Below are 17,250 nucleotides of genomic sequence, written 5' to 3'. Positions count from 1 at the left end.
AAGATAGCATGATGTAGGGAACGAAGATTCAGCATAGCACAATTGGGAAAATCAGAGATCTGAGAAATTTTTAATTATTTCATGTTTGCATGATCATCAAATTCAGACTGTTTTTAAAAACCCTCCAGTTTTGTTTTTGTATTTTTACAGTAAACATCTTTTTACATATATGTTGGTATATACCTGTGAGTATTCTGCACTATATATTCTTAGAACAGCTGGTCAAAGGCTATGTGTATTTAAAATTTTGATGACTACAACCAAAAACTGTACCTCAATTTATATTCCTTATAGAAACACATTTGAGTGTACCACTTGCACCAATATGAGAGCTTCACAGTTTTAAAAATATATTCAACTTTAAGAAAATGAAATGTTATTTAAGTTGTTAGACTCTAGGACAGCGGTTGTCAAACCTCCCCCTACACTACCCACCAAGCCCAATCCAGTCGGCCACCTATTTTTGTCCATAAAGTTTTATTGGAACACAGCCATACCCATGCATTTACATATTGTCTATAGCTACGTTTGTGCTAGGACAACAGAGCTGAGTTGTTGCCACAGAAACTGTAGAGCATGCAAAGCCCAACATATTCAGTATCTAGCCCTTCCAGAAACACTGTGCTGACTCCAGCTCCAGAAAAGTCAAAGACAACCCTCCCATGTCCTGCAGATCAGCAAATATAATTGCTGAGTAGCAGTTGAAGGAGTATCTTATCTATGTGTGTTCCTGTGGTTCATATTTCTGGTGCCAGCTTGTCCAAGGCATTTGGATGACTTCACACTCTTGAACTACTTGGCGCAGGAAGTCAAACTGCAAGAGTGCAGCCTTTGCATTGCACTGTGGGGAAGGGGACCCTTTGTGAGCTTATCTCATGGGCAGGAGGGTGGGGCAGGCAGACAGTCTTCCCACAGTGTAAATCCCAGGAGATGCTGAGCAGGTGAAGTGGGGGCTGCAGGTGGCAGGAGCCTGTGCTGTGAGCCCAGCCAGTTCTGCTGCTCACTTGGGCGTCCTGCAGATGCTGGCACCCCTGGCATTGAAGATTGTCCCCAATTCTGAAGAAAAACAATGGTCTACTCTTCCCCCCTCCCTTCGGAAGAACCTCATTCTTTCAAATTCACTCCCAGTTGCTCCTAATATTATCAAAGAGCTTTTACTGTTGGAGGAGAGAGCACAATATGTGCCACACCAGAGGGTGACCGTTGCCTAATTGGGTTCACAGCGATGACTTCTTTGTAAAACACTCCCATAAGCATCACCTATATTTCTAAATTATATTTTGACAAAAGCTAAACTTCTTATCAAAAGGAATTTGTTGGAAGAGAATTTTTTTTTTTTTTTTTTTGAGACAGAGTTTCGCTCTTGTTGCCCAGGCTGGAGTGCAATGATGCGATCTTGGCTCACCCCAACCTCTGCTTCCTGGGTTCAAGTGATTCTCCTTTCTCAGCCTCCCAAGTACCTGGGATCACAGGCATGCACCACCACACCCGGCTAATTTTGTATTTTTAGTAGAGACAGGGTTTCTCCATGTTGGTCAGGCTGATCTCTGTAGGGTCCAGCCCCACAGGGTCAGTGGGTTTTTCTCCCTGTGTGCGGAGATGAGAGATTGCAGAAATAAAGACACAAGACAAAGAGATAAAAGACAGCTGGGCCCGGGGGACCACTACCACCAAGACGCGGAGACTGGTAGTGGCCCTGAATGCAAGGCTGCGCTCTTATTTATTGGATACAAGGCAAAAGGGGCAGGATAAGGAGTGTGAGTCATCTCCAATGATTGACAACGTCACGTGAGTCACGTATCCACTGGACAGGGGGCCCTTCCATGTCTGGCAGCCGAGGCAGAGAGAGAGAGAGGGAGAGAGAGAGGACAGCTTACGCCATTATTTCTGCATATCAGAGACTTTTAGTACTTTCACTAATTTTGCTACTGCTATCTAAAAGGCAGAGCCAGGTGTACAGGATGGAACATGAAAGCGGACTAGGAGCGTGGCCAATGAAGCACAGCATCACAGGGAGATGGTTAGGCCTCTGGATAACTGCGGGCAAGCCTGACTGATGTCAGGCCCTCCACGAGAGGTGGAGGAGTAGAGTCTTCTCTAAACTTCCCCAGGGAAAGGGAGACTCCCTTTCCCGGTCTGCTAAGTAGCAGGTGTTTTCCCTTGGCACTGACACTACTGCTAGACCACGGTCTGCTTGGCAACGGGCGTCTGCCGAGGTGCTGGCATTACCGCTAGACCAAGGAGCCCTCTGGTGGCCCTGTCCAGGCATAACAGAAGGCTCGCACTCTTGTCTTCTGGTCACTTCTCACTATGTCCCCTCAGCTCCTATCTCTGTATGGCCTGGTTTTTCCTAGGTTATGATTATAGAGTGAAGATTCTTATAATATTGGAATAAAGAGTAATTGCTACAAACTAATGATTAATGATATTCATATATAATGTCTATGATCTAGATCTAGCATAACTCTTGTTTTATATATTTTATTATATTCATATATAATCATGTTTATGATCTAGATCTACTATAACTCTTGTTGTTTTATATATTTTATTATACTGAAACAGCTCGTGCCCTCGGTCTTTTGCCTTGGCACCTAGGTGGCTTGCCGCCCACAGATCTCGAACTCCTGACCTCAGGTGATCTGCCCACCTCAGCCTCCCAAAGTGCAGGGATTACAGGTGTGAGCCACCACGCCTGGCCTGGAAGAGAATTTTTATGGTCAAGTTTCACTATGTGGCGAGACATTCTGAGGAGCACTTTACCCAAAGGGCAGGGCACCTTCACGTGTCTAAATCTGTGTTGTTCAATAGTGACTCATTCATCTCCACCACGTGCTGAGCCCTGTGCTAAGCACTGGGTGTGCTTGTCCCCCAGGAGATTCATGTGTGTGTGGAGAGGGTGGCAGTGGGGAGGAGTGGGGGCAGACACATTTCAAACAGGAAATCATGGGAACATGGTAGCATCCGCGTGAGGTAAGCACAGGGTGCTATGGGACATAACCCGACTCTGGGGGGTGGAGGTGAGGTCCCAGGTCCCAACTCTGTGGGGTGGAGGCAAGGTCCCAGGACCTGACTCTGTGGGGTGGAGGTGAGGTCCCAGGACCCGACTCTGTGGGGTGGAGGTGAGGTCCCAGGTCCCGACTCTGTGGGGTGGAGGTGAGGTCCCAGGTCCCGACTCTGTGGGGTGGAGGTGAGGTCTCAGATCCTGACTCTGTGGGATGGAGGTGAGGTTCCAGGATGGAGTTGTCCACACTGAGTAGTACAGGACAGCGAGATTGGCAAGGCTAAGTGGGGAGTGGGGAATGAGAAAGGAGGCTTGAGTCTGGGCTTAGGGGCCAGGTCAAGAGGGCCTTGTGAGCCCTTCTCTGAAGCCAAATTCTTTCCCCCAAGTGGTGAATTGAAAGGATTTAAACACAAGAAGGTAGTGTCAAGGTTAAGATGAAGAAAGATATTAGTTATAATTTGGAGGAGGTAGGGATGAAGATCGTAAACAGAAAGGTCGCCATGTTTCTGCATGAAAAAAATGAACTTGAACTAAGGCTTTTGTAGTGAGAATGGAGTGGAGAGGATGAGGTAAATTTGTAGGATTGGATGGCCAACTGGATGAGGAAGAAATGGTGGGAAAGGAAAGAAAGTAAGAGTGAATGCCAGTTTGGGAGCTTGAGTGCCCAGGTGATATGTAGAGACATTCACTAGGATGAGAAATGTATTAGTTAGCAATTGCTGTATAATAAATAATCTCTGCCAGGTGCAATGGCTCATGCCTGTAATCCCAGCACTTTGGGAGGCCAAAGTGGGAGGATCACTTGAGCCTGGGAGTTGGAGACCAGCCTGACCAACATGGTGAAACCCCATCTCTCCTAAAAATTAGCTGGGCGTGGTGGTGCACGTCTGTAATCCCAGCTACTTGGGAGGCTGAGGCTGGAGAATCACTTGAACGCAGGAGATGGAGACTGGAGTAAGCCGAGATCGCTCCATTGCGCTCCAGCCTGGGCAATACAGCAAGACCCTGTCTCAAAAAATAAATGAATAAAATAAATAATATCAAAGTTTAGCAGCTTAAAACAACAAACATTGATTATTTCCCAGTGTTTGTATCAGGAATTCAAGAGTGTATTAGCCTGATGGTTCTGGCTTAAGGTATCTTGTTAAGTTGCCATCAAGACATTAGCCAGGCTGCAGGATCTGCCTCCAAGATGGCTCGTTCACATGGCTGTTGGCAGAAGGCTTCAGTTCCTTCCTGGATTTTCACAGGAAGCCTCAGTTCCTTGCCACATGGACTCTCCACAGGGCTGCTTGACTGTCCTTACAACAGGGTAGCTGGTTTCTCCCAGACTGAGAGACCCAAGAGAGAACAAAGCACACAGTGCTTTTTAGGACCTAGCTTTAGAAGTCACCTACCATCCATTCCACCTTATTCTGTTCTTTAGAAGCAAATCACTAAGTTCAGTCCACACTTAAGGGATGGGAAATTAGGCTCCACCTTTTGAAGCGAGTGTCAAAGAATTCATGGACACTTTTCAAAGTCGTCACAGAGAAGGTAGGAGGTAGCGGATCTGCGTAGAGGAAGATGTGGGATTAGGTTTTGAACATGTTCAGTTTGAGATCCCTTTGAGCCATCCTGGTTGTGAACTGTAAACTCACTTCCTAAATAAGTATATGCCCCTCTCCAGTGTGAGATTATGCCACTAATTTAATCTTCTCCACAACAAACAAATCTATTCACAGATCTTAAGGTTATAGGAAAAATATTAAAAGAAGCTGGCAAACAGCCTGCAGGCAAGAGGTACAATTCTCCATGCATCCATCATTCACAGCCAAGGAGTTAATTATTCTCTGAAGAGCAAAGAGGTTGAAATGATAAAAATGTAGGCTTTCCTTCTATTCCTGCTCAGCGTTCCTCAAATTTTCATGTTTAAGCCTAACTGTAAAAAGAAAAAAAAATTGACATACAAAGCCACGTACACTCTATTCAGGGAACAATTCAAGAAAATGTTTGAGGATCATTGAGCTACAAGTGATTTTTTTGCTCCCTGCAAAATTTTGGAATCTGACTCTGGGTAAGGAGGCTGCGTCGTGTCCCCCACCTCTGAGAACCTGAGAATGTTTAGCTGTGGTTTGTGCGGTTTTGCACATTCCCTAAAGAAGGTGGTGTCTAGGCGAGTGCTCGGCGCTTATCTTCCTACTGTGTGCAGTCAGTTTCCAGCTCTCACCTTGCTCCTTCATCTCTCTTCAGCTGGCTGGCTTCTAAGATGCTTCTCCCTGCCTGGCCACAGTGCTTACCTGTTCTAGGATGAGAGAGGCCCAGCTGGGTTGGCAAACTGTTGCTAAAGAGCGTTATTTCATGGGCTTGACCCCAGCTTCCTATTGTAGCATTTCCTGTCTTGGGATCAGCTTGATTAGGCAAAGTGTGAAGCTCAGTGCTGCTTCAGTCTCACCTTCTACTTTGAGTAATTTGATAAGTACTCTGTGGTTCACAGGGTGCCATGTACTGCTGGCTTAAATGGAGCAGCCTACTTTATCAGACAAGAACCCTCAAATGGCAGTCCTCCAGCCCATAGGCTAATTGATATTCTTAACGAGGGAAGGCAAGCACCTCATGAAAGGTTTTGTTTGTGTTTTCTTTTTTCTTTTTATCTCTGTTTCTAGAGATAGCAACCTTATCAGTCCAGCAGATCTTACTAGACTAGAAAGAAGCCAGGAGAGTTTTAAGGAACTCTTAACACAAGAGGTATTTCTCTTTATGTAATCATTTTCCCAAAATATATCAGCATAACCGTCAGTATTTTTCTAAAGAACAATGGACCCCACGTCATGACCTGCTACTTTACTTTTTATGGAGGTATATATTTCAGTGGCCAATCTTGTAAAAATGGTTATTCCTGAAAAGGGGTGCCACCTGCTGCTGGATATCCGTGTCTGTCAGGAAACATTACCATCTAGAAATGCTATTGGTATGTGTGTGCCAGCTCTTGGCTCACTGCTCATTTCCTGTTAAAAAGAACCTAATCTCAGGCAAAGCTAATCCTACAACAACAGTCAAATCCCTCCAGATTCAGATACGTTGAAAAAATACAAAATGCAGAATGGGCTTAATTTTGTACCTGTTCTAAAGGCAAGAAGGTGCATTTATGTCCAAAAGTTCTGCATTTGTTGTCCTTCATTCTCTGTCACATACTGCAATTAGACTTCCATATGAAGAAGTGTAAGTATCAGAAACACACAATCTACGAATATACGTGGGCTCCATTCTCAAATTGGAGAATTCCATTTCTATCACCGTTCTTTCTCCATTTGGTGGTATTCAGGATCATTAGAGAAGGTGCACAGATTTAGCATAAATAGCATCAAGTCTCCTAAGAGTATGTTTCTTTTTATAACTTCCTGGGCTGAGTTGAATGCTTAGCTAATTCAGTTCATCTTATTTCCTAACATCTGAACTTAAGGCTATCTATTTTCCTCTAGGAACTTCTTTAGCTGCTTTCACAAGTTTGGATGTGCAGGGCTTTATTGTTTGGTTACTTACACGTGTGTTTTTTAGTCTCTAAACTGTGATTGGAGACTTTTTGTGATTGATAACTAGAGGTATGGCCCCGAAGTCAGAGAATATAGTACACGTGATGTTGACTTTTGGTATTTTATGAGACATCATGTATGGTAAGTTTTGGTGAGTTCAAATAAAAAAAAAAAACAACTGTGTTTTTATTGACTGCAGATCTCTCCATTAGATCAAGCTATATTACTGCATTGTTCAGATCTGCCATATTCTTATATATTTCTTTTCAAATTAATTTCTAAATTCTTGAGAGGTATACTCAGATTTTCCCCCATGAAATTTATCTTGCCTTATAATGTATTTTCAATTTTTGTTTTACATATTTTGAGGCTATGTAGTTAAGAACACATTGGCTCTCAATTATTACATCTTCTGAAGAATTATTCCTTGTATCACTAAATAATAACTTTCTTTAGTCTTCATAATGCCTTTTCTGAAGTCTGTTTCGTTGGGCATTAATACTGTAATGCTGGCCAGGTGCAGTGGCTCATGCGTGTAATCCCAGCACTTTGGGAGGCTGAGGCAGGCAGATCACCTGAGGTCAGGAGTTTGATACCAGGCTGGCCAACATGGTGAAACCCCATCTCTATTAAAAATACAAAACTTAGGTAAGCATGGTGGCAGGTGCCTGTAATCCTAGCTACTTGGGAGGCTGAGGCAGGAGAATCGCTTAAACCCAGGAGGCGGAGGTTTCAGTGAGCCAAGATTGCACCACTGTACTCCAGCCTGGACGCCTGTACCAAAAAATACTACTAATAATGATAAATAATAATAATAATATTGTAATGCTTTCTTGTATTTAGTATTTTTCTGTTTTTTAAAAATACCACTTTCTTGTCAACACTTGTGCAGTATTATGTTTTAGATGTTTCTTTTTTAAGCAGAATGGCTACTCAGGTCTTGGTGACATTACCTGCTATAACAACCCCAAATCTCAGTGGTTTAACACAACAAAGGTTTAGATATTATTCTTTAATCATTATGGCCTCTTTCATGTTATTCTTTTATTTTATTACTTTTATTGCTAATTTTTCTATTTATTGCATCTCCTGGAAATCCCTCAAAGTATTTTTCCCAAGTGTAGTTTATAGGGTTTTTTGATATGAGCTCATCTTTCAGAGAGTTTTTTCTTGCGCCTAATTGGATTTCCAGTGAAACTTGCTTGTAGAAGTAAGCACTACCAAGTGGTTTCACATCTGATTTTTTTTTTTCTTTGATTCAGAGTCTTGCTCTGTTGCCCAGGCTGGAGTTCAGTGATGTAATCTCGGCTCTCTGCAACTTCCGCCTCCCGGGTTCAGGCGATTCTTCTGCCTCAGCCTCCCAAGTAGCTGGGATTACAGGTGTGCACCACCACACCTGGCTAATTTTTGTATTTTTAGTAGAGACGGGGTTTCACCATCTTGGCCAGGCTGGTCTTGAACTCCTGACCTCATGATCCACCTGCCTCGGCCTCCCAAAGTGTTGGGATTACAGGTGTGAGCCACCACGCCTGGCCCACATCTGATTCTTTTGGAACCCTAGGGTCCTAGGTGTTCAGTGATCCTAGATGAATTTTCATCTTAATTTCTTGATTCATTTCTACATCATTCAGGTAATATAAATTGAGACATGAGCGGCCCACAACTAGTGTCTCCAGCTCCTACTGGTTGCTTTTTATTTTCTACCCAAGATTCAAGTAGACCATGCTTTCCAAGGCCAGAGGAGAGAGTTTTTTTCCATCCCCTTTTTGTTAAGGGGAAAGTTCCTGAAGGTCCAGAGCCCTATATAGAAGCTCAGGTCTAGGCCTTTCTTCCATCCCAGGAGGTCCCTTATGCTGTGAGACCCTAAGTCCTGTGTCCAGTGCAAGAACCCTGTGTGCTAGGTTTTTATCAGCCTTCTATAATAACTCTTTATTTCTGGCACCTGTGGACTTAATCTTATTTTTTTAAGCTTGGAAATATATTAATAACTTTTGGAGTATGCTATTTCATATAGCATTTCTTGTATTTTTAATGATACATGGCTTTACACCTTGTCAGACTTAGCCAACACTTCCTAACATCTCTTTTTTAGCAAAGAGGAAAAACCTCTGAGTGAGATTCCAGGGGTTTCTAACTTAAATTTAATAGTATTATTTTATTTTTATTAGATTTAATTTTTTCTATATATAAGTTATTTATTTTATGTAACTTAAATCACTCACCATTTATTTTACGTGAGTGATTTAAGTTTACATATAATGGTTGAGTATCCCTAGTCCAAAATCTAAAATGCTCCAAAATTCAAGTTCTTTAGTGCTGACACAACACTCAGAGGAAATGCTCATTGGAGCATTTCAGATTTCAGATCTTCAGAGTAGGGATTCTTAACTTGTAGTATATAATGCAAATATTCCAAAATCCAAAAAAGTCAGAAGGTTTAAATACTTCTGGTCCCAAGCATTTTGGATAAGGGATACTCAACCTGTACACTAGTGATACAAACATTCCTCTCAAAATAACCTTAATAAAATAAGTCAATCTAAAGAAAATGTTAAGTAAATTGGCAAGTGGTAAAAGGCTATGACAAAAACCCTAAAGGTGATATATTAATACTCAATCTTACAGAATATTTAAAAGCATTCGGTGTCTTTTCAAGCTTTTTGTTCCTATATGCTTTGATGCTTTAGCAATCCAGACATAAAGATATTTACTGTCAATATGAATCTGGGCTAAGAATGTGGAAAATTGGTTACCCAAATCAGGAAATAAATTTTTGAGCATAGCATAAGTCAAATATTCCCTTTGAAACAATAAAGGCCAGCTATATAGTAAGAATGGGCTAGATCGTAATGTGGTAACAAGTAACTACAATATCTCAGGGCAAAACACAACAAAAGTTCATTTCTTGTTTACATTTCCAGCAAGCTTTCGTCGAGGCCTCTGCTCATCGGAGGCACTCGGGACACAGCCTGGCCGAGCCCCTCCACAGCCACCAATTTGGGAAGAGGATGTGGCTCCTCACACGCTTGCTCCTAAGCCTTCTGCTCAGAAGCGACATCTCTCCCTTTCACTCTTTCTTCATTAGCCAAAGCAAGTCATGTGGCTACCCTAACTTCAAAGGGGCCAGGAAAGTGCAATACTACCATGCACTCTGAAGGCGGAGAGCCAGAAATACTTGGTGAAGATCAATATGTCATAATACATTGATCTTCTAACACACATGGTGTTAATGTCACAGTACCATGCAGCAAAGAAACCATGAAGCAGTTTTAATACATCCTCTAGATGGAGACATGTAGCTATTTCAGCCATAGTACAGCCTGGCTTGTGTTTACAACTCCCTCAACCTCTTGGTTAGCTCCAAGAATATAAAGAAACTCAAAATTAAGTAGAGGCTACAGATAGATAAAGTAAAATACAGACCTTTACACTGGACTGGTGTGTTACCTAACAGATCTTGAGAGGCTTCAGTTATTGATCATAAAACTGCTGTCCTGCTTAATCACCAACTGCTCTGTTTGGCCACTTCATTTCTGCAAATGTTTATGGGCTTAATGTATGAATGTGGTTGAAGTATTTACAAAGAGCGTGACTTGGGTTTCTCTTAGATTTGCTTCTAGGCTATTCTGGCTCAGCTTTCCCTCTGTCCCAGGGGTTTTCTAACATGTCCCTATAGCCTTCTTTTTGGGGGGGGGAGTGGGACGGAGTTTTGCTCTTTTTGCCCAGGCTGGAGTGCAATGGCGCCATCTCAGCTCACCACAACCTTCGCCTCCCAGGTTTAAGCAATTCTCCTGCCTCAGCCTCCCGAGTAGCTGGGATTACAGGCATGCGCCACCACACCCAGCTAATTTTGTATTTTTAGTAGAGATGGGGTTTCTCCATCTTGGTCAGGCTGTTCTTGAACTCCCAATATCAGGTGACCCGCCCGCCTCAGCCTCCCAAAGTGCTGGGATAATAGGTGTGAGCCACTGCGCCCGGCCTAGACTTCTTTAATATCCATGGGTTTGTGTGAATCTCTCTCCTTGGGTCATCCGCTGATCACAGCCTTCAGCATTTTTGTTCCCCCAGTGCATGCTAACACAGGGGGAAGAAATCTGCGCCTTCTTCACAGGGTCTCTGCTTTGTGTTGAAAAGGAGCACTTAGAGGCAAAGGCTGTATTTTCTAACATCAATGAGTTGAGGAGCATTTCTAGGCTCTGTGGAGATTTGAGCAGTAATAAGATTATCTTTTACCTGGACTAATGCCCAAATTATAGTGACCTTAATTATGATTTGTCCAACCATGACACATACTCTAATTAAACCACTGCTCCTGTACTATGTTTTAAGTGGAGGGTATGTAATACCTTAAACTCAGACAGTGCTTTATGACTTACAGAGTACTTTTATTTGTATTATATTTATTCTCAACAGTCACTGTGATGTTGGGTATTATCCCCTTTTAAAATCACAGAAATGGTCAACTAATCTTCTCAGAGTTAATCAGCTTGTTGATACTGGCAGCAGAACTATAACTCAGAACTAAAACCTCATATCCAGGCAGGACTCCTGCAATTAATTCATGATGTTGCCCATAATTCACAATTTTTAAAAAAAATCTATTAAACTTAAGCTGATCCTATCTATTTTAAAACCATCATATTTATTTTGATGCCAAGGCCCACATCCTGTGTGCTCCGTCAGGCAGATAGAAATCTGATGTCTTTATTTTTGTTCAAGGTTGACTCTTAGGCAGATAACTAGAAAAATAATGTACATGTGCATTTAGAGTATTTCAGGCTCAATAATTCAATCCAACACAGTAAGTGATAGAACTAAGATTTAAATCCAGTGGCTCTTAATAGCAGCATTTTGCTACTTGACAGGTACGAGAGGTTTGATGTCAAGGAGAACACACAAAATGACAAAGATCATTGTAAGGAATTCCAAAAACTGCAGAATCATGGGATACCCAGACATCTGTCCCTCTAGGTCCTAGGACTTTCAAAACTGGGGCCTGGTGCAGATCTTCTCTTTGCATACCTCCCCAGTCTTTGTTGCTGAATAACGTGGTTTGATTCCACCTATCATAGTGTATCTCTGTTTGGCACAGGTTACCTTGTTCCTGCTGATACATTATTGTCTGTCTTACATGCCAACCTCTTGCATGCTCCTTTGCTACCAGGGCACAGGTCTAGTTTTAGAGAACACACAGGGTCAAAGCCACAGGAAGAATGTGGACAAAGAAACTCCCTGATGCTGAGCTTTTGAAGGGGTCTCAGGAGTTGGTAGGTAAGTACACAGGCACTTACCTCTATCCAGGGGAGCAGCACTGAGTTCTTGAAGGTAGGGGTCATTGTATTAGCTCCATCATCCCAACTCCACCGCGAGAATGAGACGGGTCTGTTTTGTTCCTCTATATCCTCGGCACATAGTAGACACTTAATAGATATTTGTTGAATAAATGAAGCAAATGCAGTAATCACTAAGGGTGCAGATTATTTTCTTTCATCATAGTGCTTTATTGACAGTAGGGGATTTGACTTGCATCCTGGAGAAGTAGATTAAACTCCAAAGGTTTGGTAGATCCAGCGTTACATAGTGCAAAGTACAGTAAGAGAGGGAGAAGGGGACTAAATTAAGAACTTTAACATAAAGGTTTATCATGTTTAAAATTAGGTTAGTGCCCACATCATAAGGATTCACCCTAGGTGAATGAAATTACCAAGAAGAAGTGAAACTCACCGAGAAGAAATATATATTATGGTAAATGGGGACTTACTGAACAAAGGTCCAGGGATGAAAATAAATCAAGAGAAATTTATCATGAACAGTGGTCAGCTTCTTAGAAGAACATATAGATTCGTCACAATTGCCTTTGGTATTTCCTATTTCCCTACACTTTTCTTACCAAATGTGCTAATACAGATGGTCGTGGGCTCAGCACTGATTAGAAACAAGAGGTGGGAAGTCATGACCAGAGCCATCTTCACCAACATATATTCACAGTGACTCTTTAAACATTCAAAAAAGGAAGAAAAGTAACATCAGTCTATGTCTGCTCAGGAGTGTTAGGCACTTTACTTTTGTAGCTTAATCTTTAAACAACCTGGTGAAGTAGGTGGTATATCCCTAGTTTACAAATGAAAACTGAGATCAACAGAATATGCTCTCCCTCTCTGTCCATGGGAATTTAATTAAAATACTCAAATTTACAGAGTAAAAGATGTGTACAAAGCACATATATTGACCCTGTTGTTAAAAATATATATATATTAAATGTCCCCGAAGTATATTGTATTAGTTGTTTGCATTTCCTATTTCTGAGTTTCCCACTTGGTGTGTGTTTATTAAGTGAGCTAGCAGAAGTGACTTGATGTAAGCATGTGAAATTGGTGTCCATTGTTCTCATTTACCATAACTGCAGAAAGTCTTCAATTTGGGACCACTTACAGTGGATTCAGTCCCCATATGTGGTTTATTTTAAGTGAGTTGAAAATGTTATCCTGGACTCTGTGGGTTTCCCTTTCAAAAGAAATGAAGTCTTACATAGTTGTTGACGCGCTTTGCTTTGCTTTTTTTGCAGACTACTGTCAGAGGATGTAGGAATGGACATCCCCTTTGAAGAGGGCGTGCTGAGTCCCAGTGCTGCAGACATGAGGCCTGGTGAGAGCAGCATTTGTTCATTTCCTTCGTTGGTATTCTGTATCCCAACGTTTTCATTATTCAGTGAAAGAATTATTTCCTGTGCATATAACTTATGATTTCAGTGATAACAGTGAGAGGAAAAAAGAAATGTGTGATATGAAGGTGTTAGGCTGCATTTGGTTAATTTAAGAGTTGGCTTGAATACTGATGCTCGCTAGTGTGGGCTGCATTTTATCTCCTAGACCACAGCCTTATCTGCCAATGTTTTCAGTTCCTGTGGTAATTGGCTACTGTATATTGTACCAAATTCTGACTAATGTCTAAGTTCTCCGCATTTACACATAATTGTAAGAATGTTTAAAATTGGAAATGTGATATCAAGAATGCTCAGTATCCTAACTATCAAAACCAAAACCAAGACAACAACAACAAAAAAACAACTACCCTACATTTTAGGGGTTTATAACCCAAGGCATACACAAAAAGGAATTTAATTTTTCAATTGCAACTTATATGACTCTCACTGTGTTCCAGGGTCACTCTCTTGCATTACACCAACTCCAGGATCATACCAAGATCCTGAATCATGTATTCTCAGCCAGGCCTACAGTGTGGCAGGAAGAAGGAAGGCAATTACATTTCTTTTCTGTCGTAGTATTTGAAATGCATTCTTCAAAATACTAGTCATGTAACAGAATTATTTCTAAATGTTCTATGGCCAAATATGCTTGGTAACCACAGTATGTTTATTTGAATCTTCCAAGTTCACAATGTACTTTTGAATGATAAAGGCACTAAGGCTATGGTTATCTGATATGGTAAGCAGCTAGTCACATGTGGCTATTTAAATTAATTAAAATTAAAAATAATTTTTTAAAATGCTCTTCTTCAGTTGCACTAGCCTCATTTCAAGTGCTCAATAGCCAAATATAGAACCTTTTCATCATCACAAAGAATTCTTTGGGACATCACTGCTCTGCAAATTCCTGAAATAATAGAAACTCAGTGTTGAAACTTACTTGTCAATAGAAACTTTTTTCAAGTAATACATAAAACCATTACCTAGAACAGAGTTTGGGTGATGTTCCATTCAGAAAAGAAAAAGCTTAATGACAAGGGAACAGTGCCAATTTCTCTAGGACAAGGCCAGAGCCAGAATTCCAGAGTTGAAGGGTATACCAAATGGTCTTCAAAATACTTCGTGCTTGGGAATCCTGTCATTTCTGGTTTTAGGTGAAGGCAACAAACTGTTTTCTCCTACTCTGCTCTCAAACTGAACACTTCTGTGACCAGATGTGTAGGGTTTTGTTTTGTTTTGTTTTGTTTGCCACACACCAAGCAATTTTCTAATGAACACCAACTGGGTGTCCTATAATTCAATTCTGACACTATCCACCTTAGGAAATGACAAGGGTTTTAAGACCTCTGTGCCTGGAACCAGGGCCAAAGACCAAATACATTTCTTATTATACTACAGTAGGGTATCTCTCTACCTTTGTTTTGTTAGTTTAAGCTTGGTTAAAAATGACTTCTCCAGCTCTGCTTCTATTAAATGAAAGGCAGCTGAGCAGCAAGATGCATACTACAATGAAAGGAGGGAACCTACACGTAAGATTATCACTTATGTTATGGGAACCAATGTCAAGTGAGATTGGCATAAGAGCTGGTGACTGCTTGGGTGAGTTCAAAGAATGTTACCTGGGAGGTTACTTCGGCCAGGTAAAGGGCACTGAAGATCATATACAGAGTTGTCAGGACCTAAAAGAAGTATTTTGGGAGTGTCTGTGAACATGACAAAGTTCTTAACATACATTCCATAGGAGCAAAGTCAACACAAACTGTTAGAAAATATAGTTGGCCCTCTCTATCCATGGTTCCAAATCCGTGGATTCAACCTACCACAGAAGAAAAATATTCAAAGAAAAAAATCGCATCTATACTGAACATGTGTACAAACTTTTTTTCCTGGTCATTATTTCTAAACACAGTGCAAAAACTATTTACTTTGTATTAGGTATTATAATTATTCTAGAGATGATTTGAAGTATACAGAAGGATGTGCATGGGTTATATGTCAACACTACACCATTTTATATCAGGGACTTGAGCATCTGTACATTTTGGTTTCCCCAGGGGTCCTGGAATCAATCCCTTATGGATATCAAGGGACAACTGTATATGTAAACTTAACTATTTTTCTTATGCAGTATACCCCGTGAAAATTTAATTCAATTATTATAGCAATTTGAAGTTTTCAAACTTGAACAGGGAAATTCTAAAAACTAGTTATCTAATCACTTAGTAATAACTCCTACTTCCTGTTTCTGCATGGCCAAGGCTGAGGGAGTTGGGAGGATCCAGTTACTGAGGGCTGCTTTCAAGAAGGGTGTCTAAATCTCATACAAAGATTTCTATCAGGTCTGCTTTTGCTGAAAGGACTTTAAAAATGTTTTCCACTGGTCCCAAACCCACTCTTGGCAGCCACGTATAGGTTAAGTATCCCTTACTTAAATGCTTGGACCAGAGTGTTTCAGATTTTGGATTTTTTCAGATTTTGGAATATTTGGATTATACTCACTGGTTGAACATCCCAAATTCAAAATTCTGAAATCCAAAATGCTCCAGTGAGTATTTCCTTGACGCGTCATGTTGGCACTCAAAAAGTTTCAGATTTTGGAGCATTTGGGATTTTGAAATTTTTGATTTAGATTGCTCCTCTGGTTTAATACTTGATGTTGCTGTTCTCTTTCTTCTTTAGAACCTCCTAATTCTCTGGATCTTAATGACACTCATCCTCGGAGAATCAAGCTCACAGCCCCAAATATCAATCTTTCTCTGGACCAAAGTGAAGGATCTATTCTCTCTGATGATAACTTGGACAGTCCAGATGAAATTGACATCAATGTGGATGAACTTGATACCCCCGATGAAGCAGATTCTTTTGAGTACGCTGGCCATGGTAAGTCACTAAGTTGGCAAGGCCAAAGTTAAATGCTAAATAAGTAAAAGATTTTCTAACAGACCTCTCATTTTTGTGCCAGTGGATCCTTTTTGTGATTTCTAGAAGCTTCTGTTTTTATTTCAGGTCATAGGTGGCCATGATTGACAGTTTGGAGCTTGGCAGAGAAAGTATGGTTCACAGAGGCCATACATAACCATTGCTCTTTATTAACCCCCACTCTGTGCTAGCATTTATGCTAGGCACTGGGGCTGAGGGAAGACTGTTACATGCTGTGTTACAAGAAACCTGGGGCTGGGTTTGCAGAGGAAGAGAATTTAATCCGAATGATAAAATTTGAAGAAGAGAAATCAGAGCTTGACAATTTCTTGTATAAGTTCCCACTATCTGCAATGTTCTTTTCCCCAGATCCTTACATGACTGACTCCTTCTCTTTATTCAGATGTTAATCAGATGTCACCTCCTCAGAGAAGTCTTCCTTGACCTCTTTAATCGAAGGTGCTTCCCACTTCCCGACTCCCACCACCTAGTCACTCGCTGTCCCAGTGTTCATTTTATTTTCCATGTATCACTAATTCAAATTGTATTATTTAACCATTTGTTTGCATCTTTATTGTCTTTCTCTTACCACTCGAATGTATGCTCCACAAGAACAAGGACTTTATGTTTGATCCTGCATCTCCAATAAAGTAGGAAGGAAGAAGGGATGGTTTAGGGGGAGTGAGAGAAATGATAAAAAGGAAGATAATTAAAAGTTTTCAGATCGTCCAAGACTGACACTCCTGATATGAACTTCAGTCTTTAGTTCTTTCTCTTACTCTATGAAATTTGGTTTAAGAAATATGTACAAATACAATCATTTGGTTTTTTTTTAATGGCATTATGTAGTTTCTGTTTCAGTTCTAGCCAGGGTGGAATTCTCTGAAGTTATAATATTTGAAAGTGAAAGCGAGAGAGTCTGGGACACAGCTATTGCCTTTATTCATTTTTAAAATTCATGCAATCTTAAAAGCAATACAGTGCCACAATTAAGTGATGGCCTGACTTTTAGAGACATGCTAATTCTAGCAGTTCCACTCCTAGAAGAGCATAATTAGAAAATTCACCAAATTAGCTAATTATTTCAACCAATGGTCATTGAGCCGACA

At 40.9% G+C, this 17,250-nt stretch overlaps 1 protein-coding gene across 6 annotated transcripts in view; it reads left to right on the top strand.

The window, feature by feature from the left end:
- PRUNE2 (prune homolog 2 with BCH domain) overlaps positions 1-17,250 on the top strand; it is a 289,980-nt gene that overhangs the window by 232,842 nt on the left and 39,888 nt on the right. For all 6 annotated transcript variants that reach the window (XM_063649607.1, XM_063649605.1, XM_054502956.2 and 3 more), the window contains exons 10-11: positions 13,082-13,161; positions 15,902-16,102. In XM_063649607.1, the coding sequence (XP_063505677.1) occupies positions 13,082-13,161; positions 15,902-16,102 (281 nt within the window). The remainder of the gene's footprint in view (positions 1-13,081; positions 13,162-15,901; positions 16,103-17,250) is intronic.

The sequence above is a fragment of the Pongo pygmaeus genome, chromosome 13 (genome assembly GCF_028885625.2).
Source record: "Pongo pygmaeus isolate AG05252 chromosome 13, NHGRI_mPonPyg2-v2.0_pri, whole genome shotgun sequence".
In the NCBI taxonomy this organism is placed as follows: domain Eukaryota; kingdom Metazoa; phylum Chordata; class Mammalia; order Primates; family Hominidae; genus Pongo; species Pongo pygmaeus.
This window is presented reverse-complemented; position numbering and strand designations above follow the sequence as displayed.